This window comes from Spodoptera frugiperda, chromosome 20 (genome assembly GCF_023101765.2).
Source record: "Spodoptera frugiperda isolate SF20-4 chromosome 20, AGI-APGP_CSIRO_Sfru_2.0, whole genome shotgun sequence".
Lineage (NCBI taxonomy): Eukaryota > Metazoa > Arthropoda > Insecta > Lepidoptera > Noctuidae > Spodoptera > Spodoptera frugiperda.
The window spans coordinates 14,281,588-14,296,384 of record NC_064231.1 but is presented as its reverse complement, the minus strand read 5'-3'; the positions used below and the strand labels follow the sequence as shown (position 1 = coordinate 14,296,384).

Sequence of the window (14,797 nt, the reverse complement as noted above, 5' to 3'; positions counted from 1 at the left end):
TTTCTTACTGGGTAATGGCATTTTAAAAGCAAATTGTTCTCATTTAAACTCGTAGATTCACCATGGTGCCAATGTTCGACAGCGGAGTTGCAACACGAGCAGTCCGCCCATCACATAATCTGGGAGTGTGGTCTCTGGCAATCTGAGCGTAACACTATGTTGGATAATTTAATTGTTTCATCAGGTGTAGTTTATTACACGGACCTTGTCGAGTCTACAATTAATTTCCATGCGTTTAGGCGTTTTGCCATACTTATTATTGGAAGCAAGTATAACAGCTCACACATCACAGGACAGGTATATGAGGATGTGGCGGGCTTGTCCCATTTATCACCTCTTATGATGTTAGAGTAACTACCCACTTACTTAGATAGGTATCTCCTGCTACTATTGTCACTCTCATTGGTGGATTACAACTTTACCAGGTTTTATATGTACTTACTACCAAAGGATTAAAACAAACTCAGAATAATATGGCATTATTTTATTCCAAAACATCTAAAATAAGTATCAAGTAATTAAATAGCTTCAGTTAATATTATCTAAACTCTAAAGAGAACAAATAGGTTTAAAAATATGTAACAACGTAGTCGTCGGCACAGACGGGGCGGGCAACTCGCTCGAGTGTAATACATTATGTAGTATGTAGTGAAGTACCAGGACAGACAGGGTACAGCCTACAGGGTACGTACGCAACGTGCACGCTGTACCTACAATACAAGATTCCGTTCCGTACTGTCTAGCGGGTATCTATATTAGAATAGCTTTTGTATATTCTAGATTTGTCTAAATTGACTGCAGGAACTACTGAAGAACTGATGAGGAACTGTGATTCTGACATGAAAATGGCAAACCCAACTTACGTCCGCACATCACTGTGAGCCGGAGAAGGAACGGTTAAACAGGTTTAATAAAAGGTTAAACTGTGTATAATTAAGTATATCGCGTCTCGCCTGTACCTACTGACACTACAGAAAGACAGAACCGTCCTTATTGTCAGCGAGACAGAGTCGCTCCGGCCGTGAGCACCGTGGGGCCGTCAAACTGCTCCCGATCATCAATTTCTGGTTCATGGCTAGTGTGAATTTTAGTAAAGACATACAATTTAGTACCGTAACTAATCAAATTAAAGTCCATAGTTGATTACTGGCAATGATCACAAGTCAAGGCACACGAAACTTGAGCACGTAGTTGTCCTCATCTTGTTGTCCATAGTTATTCGTCCGCTGTAACAGAACAGACTTATTAAAATAATTAAGTTTTTAGTAATAGTCAAAGTAAAGAAAACAATAATAAACATGAACATAAACATTAATCTCATATGTACAAATGTCTCCGAAGTTAAACAGTTAATCTTTTGTACACACTTAACAAGTATTTCGTAGCACCGTAGATATTTACAGTGCATTCGTAGCATGTAACAAGCTTAGATACGTATGCTACAGCTACGAGTGGCGTAGCACGGTGCGCGGCGCGGTGTACATCTGCGAAGCGTCGCGTAGCCTACGGTATCCGTTACTTTCGAGTTCGTAGCGGTGCCAACACTACCTGTATACGTCGAATTAAAAGTTCCAACATCTTCCGCGAGGCTAGTAAATTATACTCCATTCGCCACGAAATATACTCGAACTAAGTATGGCGGTAACGCACCTCTCACATATAAGAAACACGACATGGATATGTTTGCAAGTAAAATACGTGTATTTAAAAGAGCTATTTATAATTTGCCGAATAAAAAAATGTTTGTACGTAATTTCTTTAAATTGTTTTTAATGTTTATTTTAACTCCTTAATTATACTTTTTAAGACCCGTCCTAGCCCATCAAGTACATATAAGACATATTAAGTAGCTCCACGCTAGTTTCGCTGAGTGCTGTAATTGTAACATTTAAGCTCTTTACATTATTATTGTATTGTGTGGACGCGACGGAAAAAATATTCGTCGCGTAGAAATGGAAAACGCAGCTGCACAAACAGCGGTTTAGTCCGTTGCAAAATGAGTTGTATGTCCCTAGGCAAATGGTTAGTTATTGTTTAGCGTACGTGACGTCGTGACAGAGAGAAGGCGAGTCCATGTCGAAAGCCACGTGCTATTCGCAATTGTTGTTTAAGAGGCGCACTAATGTGCGTACACAGATGATACAAAATACATTAAATACACTTTGTGTTGGGACTTGTGGAAATAAAGTTTATGAATGAGCGTGGTGTACTGGCAGGCGGGGGCCGGCCTGTTGTGTGTGGAGCACCGGGCACTGTGTAGTTATCGCACACTCGATCGGAGCACGTGTGGCTTGCAGCGCGACGATACAATCTACTGATTGCAATGTTGCACTAAACAACATTAACTTCTAATCTAAAGTACCATCTCTACTCTCGCAGTATAATCAATTATGCAGTGGACAGGAATCGAATAATAACTTTCATTATGTATATGTATAGGTACCACTAGACTGTTGCTCATCCACTAGCATTTGGGCCTACAGATCAGTTACGGAGCACCATTAGCTCATCGCGTGACTTTGTCTGCAGTTCAGCAATAAGTACAGCACGCTGCCCGCGGCACATCGTAACTCGCACGATGATAGTTTAATAAATGTTATTCTGTCGTTATATTTTACGTATATTATGTAATTAAATACTTAATAAGATATTTAAAGAGCTCTCTGTCAAGCCAGGATTACTGTCTAAGTAGTTATTTATTTATTTAATTATTTACTCGTACTCGTATTCGTAAATTACCTATATTTTTATTATGCAAATGAAGTGGAAGAAAATATAGTACCTAATCTAATACGAATTATGAAATTGTTCGCAGCCGCTTTGAAACTCTTAGCTTATTGATATAAGCCAAGTGTAATGCGAAGAGTTGTTGTTGCGCGCAGCAAGTGGCAGTGCGTGCGACGCACGTGCGCGGGCTACACATAAACTGACTAATACTCTTAACTAACTCATTCAAATGTGAGCCGCATCAAAACGTTATTATAATGTCATCACAGCGTATCAATCTTAATTGTTCGCGACCGCGACTCTAAACGCTTTGTTTGCTCCCCTCACCGCGCGCTGCACACATTCACACATTCAGCTCCAGCGTGCACTAGTGTGCCATTCGTGTGACACGCTGATTAAACTCCGCTACGCAATTATGTTTTGTAGAGCTGTTATATTAGAATTGAACTTTGCTTGACACCCCGAAATCGGTTAATGTGAATGGTATGATGGTAAGGCAAGTGACGGGTCGCCGCGTGACCGTGTCGGATGGGGCGCACGTGCGAGGTGGCGCGAATCGCGGCGCGGCGCGGGCTGCGGCGCACTTGTGGCGGCGACAGGTGGCGGTACTCACGCTCCTGCTCGGGGTCGGGCTGCGAGGGCGGCGTCACGGACTCGGCGGGCTCCACGTGGTCGGCGGCGCGCTCGCCGGCCGCGCGGTACAGCTCGGCGCGCGCCTCCACCACGTCGCGCACGATCTCTGCGGACACACGGCCGCGTCACACCTTGCACTCAACACACTACAGTACTCACTGCCTCAGCTGGCAGCTTACTTACCTATGATGACGTCGCGGCTCGTAATGATGGACTCGATTTCTTTCGATACTTCGTCCACAAGCCACGGCATGAACTCCTCATCGATACCTGCAAGTATTACACCATTATGATTATATGACTTGCCTCAGTATTGGCCGCTATTATTCTGTCCACAGCGTATTTTAGTAGCGTAGTGGTTAGATTTAAAAATGGCAAGTTGAAGTGAGAATTTTCCAACGTGAATGGGCTTTATTGGTGGTTGGGCGTTCCTGTGTAGTGGGTGCTAGCAGCCTACTTTATAATATAAAGTGTCAAAGTGACTTCGACAAATTGTTGTTCTGGCAAGTTATGGACTTTCTTAGGTTACGTTAGGTCAGGGACGTGTTACAGTAATGGGATAGTTACAGGTTGCTGCTGATGATGATAACATTTTTATAAGTAAAATATAAGAGAGTGAGAGCAGAGACCGCGTTCGATTCTCTCCATGAGGTAGCCCTGGTCGCGCAGCCCCGCGAGCACGGAGGGCAGCAGCTCCGCCACGTAGCCCTGCACCAGCACCGCGGCCGCCGCGCGCTCGCGCGCCTCCGTCGCCGCCAGCTGCGCCACGCGCGCCTCCGCCACGCGCCGCTCCTGCGGGACACAGGGACCGTCAGTCAGCCGCGGCGCGCGCTCGCCCCGCGGCGAGCAGGCGGCGGCTGTACCTTCTCCTGGTGCAGGCGCAGGTCGTGCGCGGCGAGGCGCTGCCGCTCGGCCAGCTCGGCGTCGCGCAGCTCGCAGTAGCGGCGCTGCTGCTCGCGCAGGGTGGCCAGCTCCTCCTCCTGCGCCACCTCCGCCAGCGCCTGCTCCGTCGTCTTGCCCACGAGCACCTCCAGGATGGGTTGCACCTCCAGGTCGAAGTCGAACAACTGCACGCAAAACATCACCACCATGAGACTCGATCACGTTCGCGGCTAGAGTAGCTACTGCTGGAGAAAGGTGTGCTCAGTGCTCACGTCTCCGGGGTATATCTGCGTGAAGGCGTCAGCGCCAGTCTTGGCCGGCACGTACACCGGCGTGGCGGGCCGGTCCACGAACAAGTCCGTCTGCACGCCCACCTCCATCTCCACGCCCTTATCGAACAGCTGCAACATTACATAATACTTGTATGAAACGTGAATACATTGTACCTATGTTAGGTACTAATAATAACACACTCTCAAGGTGCCTACATTGGTAAACTTACTAAGCATAAAATAATGATCTGCTCATTTGCAACCAACCTCTTTGAAACACCTGTTTGCAAAATTTAACAGAATTTTAGCTTTATACAATGTAGGTAGGTATAGCAAATTAATTGATTTGAGAATTAAAATTGTAATGTGAAGGACAAAGGATCAGAAACGATTCAGTACGTATGTATTATGAAGTTACTACGACATGTGATACTTAATATCGAATTAGTGATGCAGAATGTGGCCGAATTTTGACATAAGCTCCATACAAAATGTGTCAAAATTCTACGGCTCGTAAGCAAATGATCTGGCTGGAGTGATGGCTAGAATGTTGGTATTGTTATGGTTATAATAGGTACCTACTATGTCTGGCTGGATGATGGCTAAAAACAAATGAACGCCCAGGGGGTCCTCAGTTTCAACGTTGAGTAAAGGGCATGCAGTATAATACATAGAGAGTAGACAGTAGACGGTACCTCCTCGAGGTAGTACTCGGTCTGTATGGGGTGGTGGCGGCGGCCGGGCGCGGGCGGCGGCGTGCCGGGCCGGGGCCGCGCCGCCGCCGCGCGCCGCGCCAGCGCCCGCCGCCGCGTGCGGGCCGCGCGCGCCGCCGCGCTCTCCACGCCGTCGCCCTGCAACACACACGTACGCTGTGAGCTAGCTGCCGCTAATTAAATGCGTTTTTTATGTTTAGGCGCATAATATTGGAGGATGGATCTTACCTATGTGTAGCATAAAATGAATTTAAAATAATTAAAATTTTCATTGAATAAATTACAACCTGATCTTACTTAGATCACACACACACTCACTACCACTGCTATGATGCTATACCTACTGCATTACGTGCAAACTGACGCTGAAATCCTTACCTACAGTAAGGATGCTTTTCCACCAGAGATGTGCTATGTCTAGCTATGCTACGAAGATGTGAAACTATGTCACCGTTTCCACTGATACTAAGCTACTCGTATGTAGTTGTTCGAGCAAGATGCGCAGCTCGAGTATACTATGTATCGATATTAGAGAGAGATAAAAAGCTTAGCTTAGTTGAGACCTTTCCACTATAGTGCTATTGTATTCCATATAAAAATATGTCATTTGATTCTACTTTGTTTATTTTAGAAGTTAACCTATGTTCACATGGTAAGCGGTAAGCATACGTTTTGATAACTCGCGTCTACAAGTACGTGTATTTCACATACGAGTACTTTATATTCAGGCCGTAACGCGCGCGGTCACATGTGAACTTCTAGGCTGAATGCGTGAATAAAACGCATGTAGTTGTAAGCGCGGGCTATTGCCACCTGAGCATAGGTTTAGATTCTGTTTATGGCGTCTGTCGTACATAGCTCGTAACAAATTGTTTGCGTTAGCGCGAGCGATGGTGGCAGCGGTCCGCGCGCTGCGGCAATGGGCGACGCATACATAACGCGCCGCACTAGTATTAAATACGTCGTAAATGATGGCTGGTGGAGTTGGCACGTACCGCGGCCAGCGGGTGCGACGTGATGGTGCTGCCGCGGACCACGCGCTTCTCGTGCATCACGTTGGCGTACTGGCCCGCGCCCATACTGCCGCTGCAACATAAATACTTGCGGTCAGACATACCTTCGTGCACGGGAAGGCACATCCTGGCTAACTGCGCGACAGCGCCACACTACCACCCCGCGCGGTGAGCCAGGTGACACTGCTAGGTGAGGCAACTCTGTGGCTCTACCCGCACAGTGATTTCTTCTTACAAATAATTAAATAAGGCTGACTACTTATAAAAATTGCTGAAAGGAAAGACTACTCTTCTTACACAGTTTGAGCATGAATCACGACGCTTGCTCAATGCAGATAAGCCTGTGAAAAGAGACATTTGGTCAGCAGCGGCCACCTATAGGCTGTTGATGATTATATACTGTATGGAGAAACCTCTATTACTTAATTTAAACCACACATTCATAAATATCATCTTGGCAGAAAATATACGAAAAATTTGCTACAAAAAGTGCATTATTCTCTTTGAGCTAATTTGACCACTCTTTACAAAACACCATTATAACAGACGTAGCACAATATGTCCGTAACATTCCTAGACAACCAACAACATTACAGCTCTTTTGTGGTCAAGGAACATGTAGCTGGCGACATTGAATTTAATACTTGCTTGTTTTAATTATTTATTCTATTACAATTATTTTTTGAATTTTCGGTTTTCGTTGAAATATTTAGTTGTATAGTTATGCTTCGGTGGACAAGTACTACTTGTAGTTTCACTTAAGTCATATGAGTGATCTCCATATTGTATAACAGGGATTAGTATTTATGAAAACGCACGTTACAATAACTACCGGCTTTAAAGGAATCAAAGGCTTTGGTAGTTGTTATATTCAAGGCTCAGGAACACATTCAAGTAATAATGTTTCGCTCACGTAACCTTGTAACCACGCGCAGTCCTTCAGACCATTCAAAAAATATTTGTTACTTAAATTAACAATTATTACTACACCTGAAAAATTACCACCATCAGAAATATGAAAACTAAAAAAACAATTATTAGTGTGTTATATTGTGACCTAACTCAAACATGTAAATTAAGCGTATCGTGTTTGTAATCACATAAACATTGCGCATATTATTATTACCAATAAAATGTCTGAACTAAATGAACTCTTCAGGGGTTCATATAAAGATATCACGACTTGATCAAGTGTAATACTCGCAGCGGTCGCGGCATGGAATAAATATCATTAAAGAGTATCGGATTACAAACGAATTGAACGTGAGATAAGATACGACAAGCGAATGTATTGTGGAGCGGAAGTCGAAGCAGTGTTGTTGACCTCGGCGGGCGGTGAGTCGCCGCGCCGCGACACAAACTGGGCCACCGGACTGCCACCCTCGCACACCACCGAGTGGTACACAATGCCAGCAGTCCAGACGAATTCATTTCATTATGTGAACCAAATATTTAAGTTGTTGTTGAGGTCGGTAGGGTACAAAATGCTTGTGCACGTGATATGGAAGTGAGCAGACGAGCACGTACGTGTCGGCGGCGGGCTGCAGCAGGTGGCGCACGCCCGCCACGCCGGCCAGCAGCGCGCGCACGCCGCCGAACAGCTGGCTGGCGCGCGCGCGCCGAGCTGCCTCCTCCACGCTGCCGTTGGGGATTATGTTTTCCTTCTTCTCTTGGACTGACCGTTTCGACCTCGAAGCGACGGCCTTCGGTTTGCTCGCGTACGAGTATACAATCTTGTCTCTTTCTTTAGCCGGGTACAGGGTTTCTAGGCCGAGGATCCGCGCTACCTCAGGCGGCGGTAGCAGAAACTGACCGGTCTTTACAGTCGTTACGAACCGAGGCTTGTCTCCATCATTGGATTGTGTGTTCCTCGACCGGAGCTTGCGCCCGGGGGACGGGGACTTATCCATTTTCGGGGATATTTTCTTTTCAAGCTCCTGCTCAATATTGTCAATGCGCGGATGAGATTGACTAAGAACTTTGGGCAGCGGTTGTTCTCTCGAGCTGACATTAGGGTTGGAGGCTGCTAGTGCTCCGTTCTTGGAACGGTGTCGAGTCGGGCGACGAAGATTGGCTTGCAGAATTTCTTTCTCTTTAAGTCGTCGGAGCTTAAAATCCAGCGCGCGTGAGAACTTGGGGTCGAGGATGGTGTGCGTGGCAGGCGGCGGCGCGACCTGCAGCGGCTTGACCACGTTCACGTTGCGCGGCGGCGGCGCTGGCTCGGCCGCGGCCGCTGCCTTGCTGGGCACGCTCTCGGCATGGTTGATGATGGCGAAGGCGCTCGAGTCGTCGGTGGGGGCGGGCGCGGGCGGCATGGCGTCACATGGCGCGACCGCTGCGCTCGCCGGCTAACGATCACTGCCGCGTGCTGGCGGCCGCTGGTCAGCGCGGCTCAGTGGCCACTGGTCGTAAGCGCCGCCACCCCACTGCCCACCTGTGCTGTTCCGTCCACGCACACTAGTAATGCGGACATTACCGCGCAGGCGCCACGAGTACGCCAACGAGGGTAAACACTGGACTGCCTTGGAGGAAACGTTTGTCGAGTGCGACTTATATTAAGGCATTGTTCGATTTGAATAGTGTTGTATTCGGTCAACTTATTAATCGATGCTCGTAAAATACATTCCTAGTAATTCTTCATATATTCAATGTTATGTACCTAGTTAAAAGCGGTTACTTTTCCAAAGTGATTAGGTGATCCAAAAGCATCGAATACTTCTATTAGATAATGATGTGGTAATTTGTCAGGTGTAATAATAGACTGCACGGTTGGTGCGATGGCTGAGCGACCGGCTGCCACGCAACGTCCAGCGGGTTCGATTCTCGCACGGAGCAACTCTTTGTGTGATCTACAAATTGTTGTTTCGGGTCTGGGTGTGATGTGTATGTGAACTTGTATGTTTGTAAATGCACCCACGACACAGGATAAAATCCTAATGTGGGGCAACTTTTAAAAAATATATACAGGGTCTTCCGTAAGTCGACGTCCAATTGGCACCAGATGATTGGCAAGATTCCAACTGTTATCAGAAAAATATAAAAAAAATTAAGTGCTACAGTTTTTAAATTACAGTGATGTATGTGTTATCCACCAAAAAGTACCACTTGTGCCAGTCTTGACCCTTGTTGCTACAAATCTTAATTTTTTCGTTTGTATTTTTACTTACGTAATCCTGAATAGTGCTTCAGTAAGTAATATGGAATGATATATTATGAGCCAATTGTTTTAATTTGGAAAAGGAAGTCATTTTTAGACGCCCCAAGTACTCTAGATATAATATTAAGTTAAGTGACTGTACTGATTGCACTAGTAGTAGCAAATTTCACCAAAGTTGGCGCACTGTGTCCCAGCGAGGTAGGCAGACACCACAGAGCGCACATTTAGACATGCCGCGTGCTCTCGCTGCGCCCCGACGCGATGCGATGATTGATGCGAGCAATATTTGTCACGTTGTACGACATTCATGTTCGACTGAGTTTGATGAGGTAATGCTACAATAATATTATAGAAAATTCAGGAAAAAATCAAGAGAAAAGCAGGAACACAGGGAAAATCATTGATGGCGAAACGGAGTTCGCCGGGTTTGCTGGTACTAGTATAATTATGTCATTTAGGTATTTGTGCATTATTATTTGAATGCGTGTTGATGCGTAGACATGTTTCATGCGCAATGACTGTGTGTATCGAAGACTATATCGAAAAGTGTGAATGAAACACGCTGACATGATGAACATTGTGTTTTTTTCTTAAATAGTTTAGGGAACCGAGGTGATCGTGCCTGGCTGGCTTTCTGCCCAACTGTTGTTCGTTGCGATTTTTCATCAATGTTTATTCGCATGTGTTCATCGATCATCTATGTGCCACTTGTCACCACAGAGTAACCCGTATAAGTAGTAAAATATTGCCAATTTAAATATGTAACCTCAAGTTACCATTATAAAATAATTGCTGTAATATTACATCCGATACCCAGCAAGCGTTCGCCATGTATTCCGTGTATTCATACCAGATTTTAAATAATTTTATACGATGGCGACCTTCGTCTGACCTTCAGCTACTTAACTGATTGTTAGCAGTCGTTGTTCTCAGGACGTGCGTCATTGAATCGCCAACTTAATAATAGTCCGCGGCGACCGTAGCGACCGCTACACAAGTGCTACACAGGTGCTACGCGAGTGCTACGCCAGCTACGACCAGCAGTCGCTACGCGTGTCGGTACAGACTCACCTCACGCACTAATGTATGTACTAACAGATTTCCTACCGGTCTTGTCTTGTGTCACTTGTGGCGAATATAGTCAAAATGTAGGGGAAACTAATGTATGTATAAGTATATACATAACTTTGTTATTTAGGAACGACAGGTTCCCAAACCTGAGTACGACCACTACTATAAATTATATCATTATATTGTATCTATAAATATAGATACAGACACTAGGTAAATATAGTACAGCTTTTTATTAATTCGAATTAATGAGAATCGACTGTATTCTAAACTTGTAATACGAAACGGAGTAAAGGCTGATAGTGAAGCAGCCGCCCTCTATGTGAGCACAGCTTGAGAACGTCTGAGTCACGGTGCATGCTGGCCGTCGGGCTGGGGGATGAACCTCTACTGACGCAATATGCACTGGCACATGGCAGACAGGCGACAGTCGGCGCGTGTCGTCGCCGCAGCTGGCGGAGACACGAGAGCCCGCTGCTGCCCGACGGGCAACAATTATGATCGACGACCATTTAGTTTCGTAAGGCGTTGGCTGTTACTTAAGTGGTTCGTGATTTAGTTTCGTGATAAAGTAACAGTTACGCAAGTATAGCTGGAGCCCTTGTACTTGTAAGTTCAGCTGGTGCGTGTTTCATTCGTCCTTCACGTTATCAACATTTCAAGATCTACCAAAAACGTCAGCAAATGTTCGCGAGGCGTAAGGAAACGCCTACAATTCGTGCGTAGTCAAACGGTCCGCCGGCGCCGTGCCGGGGGCCCGTGGGCGATATATGTAGTGGAGTCAATATGTGCCTACCAAATAAAACTCTTGTTATTTGGTCCGTAGGGCCATTTTAACACGGTCCCGTTTCGTGGCCGGTGGCGGGTAGCCAGCGGCATTGTGTATACCATGCAAATATATGTTCTAGCACGTATCGACATACATTCGCCGCCAGTTGCCACAGATCGACAATTTACTAGGAAGGTGACCAAAGCCTACAATTTTACCTTCGAGTCAAAAGTGTTCGACGTAGTCCCTCGAGCCATATCATTAATCAATTGAATGCATTATAGCATTTCCTCGCAAGCACGTGTCAAGGTCACGGTGATGTAACCACTACCGACTGGTGACTTGGTTCAATACTAACTGGTGACTCACTGGAGGTCACTGGCACTCACTGGCAGTCACTCGTCGTTGAGATGCTTGTAGAAACTGTTTCATGTGGCAATGTTTTGGAGCATTTCACATACTCACAAGAGAGGAGGCCACAATCACGATACTATATTGGGAAGTACACAAATGTTGTCCTGATTATTGAATTTTGAAGATTTAGAGGACCAACCAAATAATTGTATCAGCTGGTATCTCCACCAGCTGAGAGGCGTCTGCAGTTCTTTAGAATTGGTATATTTATACAAGTCTTGTATTATTGCTCGAGGGTGACAGGTGTTGGTATACGACTGATGTGTCTCTGATAAAGTGACATCGAAAGTAAAACAATCTGCCGGATTGCAATGTAAGGCTAGCTTGGCCGTGCGGGTGCGTGTGTAACAGTTCGAGTATCTGTTTAATTGAAAAAGCTGCGTTTTTAGTTTTTGATTAAGAAAGAAATAAATTGCATTCATTGCCAGTGTCGACAGTGAGGGACGGCTCAGGGGTATTAGGTGTGGGGTGCGAGGTGCGGGGTGCGGGGTGCGGGGTGCGCTCGGAGGTCGCGTGGGGTCTCAGCGCACTCCGGCCACGCGATGTCGCTGCACTCGCGATGTTATCAGACACTGTGACGTCACACCGGTCTCGATCAGATACCACGTGCACTCGCTATACACTCCGTACTGTACTATTGCAACATCTCTAACACAAACAATGATACGATATTATATTCATTAACTACCAATTTCAAAAACCAATCTCAATCCAAAATCTTTAAATCGATTTTCAGTTTTGACTGAAACTCTGAAGAAACAATATCAAAACTCGATCTTAATGTAAAGATTATGGATTGAGATCGATTATTGAAATCGGCAGTAAGTCAGCTGTACACGTTCTTTTGTCGTCAAAGGCTCTCGCAGAAGTTTGGGTGACGCTTTACACGCCGGGTTCAAACAACATCGACACTGGTATCGACATCGACACTGGTATCGACATCGACACTAGTATCGCAGCGCTCATAAAAAAATGGACTGACAACGAGTTTCTGGGAAGTACAACATTAAGAAATTCATCGAAAACACGTGTAATGTTTAATTAATTTATTATTTTAGTTTAGTAATATATCAATGGATAATAACCGTAGCCCCGGGTGCCATAGTCTCCGTAACCACCGTAGCCGCCGTAGCCACCGTAGCCTCCGTAGCCCCCGTAGCCGTCATATCCACCGAGACCTCTAAGACCACCGAGGCCGAGACCATAGCCGAATCCAAGATGGGGCCTTGAGAGCACCAAAGTCCATACCATCGCTGAGACGAGTAACAAAGTTGCCTGTAACGTACCCATGACGTCATTATACACCATGATTCACACGCCCACTTACTCTATGTGTCAGGAACTGATTATAAACGACTTTGTTTAAAATATTATACAACATCTTTATACGAGTTACTTACGTGCTTGATCATTGTTCGGTTCGAGGCACAATGGTCATAAAATACCAATCCGGCAATTTTTATATGTGTCTAATGGAAAACTCGTTGAGTATAATATAAAACGTATTTTGGTTAATTTGTATTGATTAATTAATAAGTCGTTAGCGATGACGAAGAGCGAACCGCACTATTATCATATTGATAACAAAATCGATGCGCGTCCGCCTCTCTGTTCATATTGCGGGCTTAGTAAACAAATACAGCGTGTACGTGAATACTGCAATACTACGTCATTTCTAAGATTCAGACACCAGAAGACACCACTGAAACACGGCGAAGGACAACATTGTGAGGAAACCCGTAAATACATATCATTTCTTATTAAAATTAGTTCGAAATCGCCAGACCGCCTTGAGGAAGCGTGGCGTGTGAGAAGAGGCCTTTGGTCAGCAGTGGCCACTTACAGGCTGCTGATGTTGATACAACATACACAATGTGACGCGGTTCCAGTTCCAACGTTGTGATTATCGTTATATTGGTAGCATGTGCGGGTATTGGTACCTCGTGTGGTACTATGTATGGTACGTGTACAATATTTATTTATTCCTACATTATTCTTTGACACAACATCAAAAGTCCACACTCAAGGTCTGCCAGCGAGCCATGCAGCGCAGTATAATAAGGAACAATTGGAAGGAGGGCAGGGAGGCCTTTGCCCTGCAGTGGGACGACCACGGCTAAAAATAAAATAACTTCTAAACAAGTGAACAGATTTGGACATATTTGTTATCATCCCCACGCTGTGTCCCAATCTAACGATACCCTGATCGTTAGGGGTTTCATTATTGTTCGGATAAATTACAGTGAACATACATGGTTTCCCATTAGGCTGAAAATGAGTACATGTCTTTAAAACATAATAAAAACAATAATTTGCACCGAATCTGATAGTTTTATCATAATAAATTACTTCAAACAAAAATTGTATATCTTACAAATGTACAAAGTAGTAATCAATACTATTTCCTTAAGAGCCAATGTATATGAAATAGTTGTAAATACCACAATGACTCTTTACGGCAGTCGGGTAAAAGTAAACACGTTGACATCTAGGAATCGAACTCAATGTTCAGTAGTCGAGGCACGCGACCACTAGGTTCCGTTGTAGTACCGTGGGGGCTCCGGAGCTGGTCTATTAGCGGTGCCCCTTACAGGTGCTGAGGGTGGCCACCGGGTGGTTTAATCCCACACTCCCTAGTATTTTATCCCCAGAAAGCTAGGCGCCTTTTGAAGGTTTCTCCCCTTGAACTAAAAAAAAGGTTTCGTTGTAGTAGTGTCGGCCGCCGTGTCACGTTTAAAGATGTAATCCCAACCATGGCACCTCCCACTGCCGCGCTGCAGCGACCCAGCAGTACGGCTCCTTGTTTGTGTTTACAGCGAGTATTGTTGTCCACACAGAACCTAACTACTGGCACATACAACTCGGACATAGCACGGACAATGGCACTATTGGAAGTAAACAATGACCTCTGTAATTACAAGCTGTTTACAAAATCAATAAACCTATAAATACAAACGTATTTACGTGTGTGCTACGAGTATCGGTATAGTTCACCGGTTACTCGTGTGATGTTACATAGTGTTACTGGCTTAATGTTACACTTGATACTATCGAGTCTTAAATAGAAAACATGATTCCATAACGTCTTGGAGTTGTGAGACAGAGAGAGTTAGCTTGATGGTTTAACAACGAATCTATTTTGTTTG

General features: G+C 45.1%; 1 protein-coding gene across 1 annotated transcript; it reads right to left on the bottom strand.

Moving 5' to 3' along the window:
* Positions 1–469: 469 nt before the first annotated feature.
* Positions 470–8,657, bottom strand: LOC118281558 (radial spoke head protein 3 homolog). The gene is made up of 9 exons (XM_035602141.2): positions 7,768–8,657; positions 6,223–6,313; positions 5,210–5,365; positions 4,515–4,643; positions 4,224–4,427; positions 3,990–4,152; positions 3,544–3,630; positions 3,341–3,466; positions 470–1,226 (listed from the first exon to the last, which is right to left on the bottom strand). The coding sequence occupies exons 1-9, from the start codon at positions 8,553–8,555 to the stop codon at positions 1,216–1,218; spliced, it is 1,755 nt and encodes a 584-aa protein (XP_035458034.2). The 5' UTR covers positions 8,556–8,657; the 3' UTR covers positions 470–1,215.
* Positions 8,658–14,797: the final 6,140 nt, after the last annotated feature.

Coding starts and splice junctions, on each gene's coding strand:
- LOC118281558 (XM_035602141.2), bottom strand. CDS start 8,555: ATGCCGCCCGCGCCCGCCCCCACCGACGACTCGAGCGCCTTCGCCATC. Junction 4,644..5,209: donor CCGAGTACTACCTCGAGGAG/GTACCGTCTACT, acceptor GTAATGTTGCAG/CTGTTCGATAAGGGCGTGGA. Junction 4,428..4,514: donor CGCAGATATACCCCGGAGAC/GTGAGCACTGAG, acceptor TTTTGCGTGCAG/TTGTTCGACTTCGACCTGGA.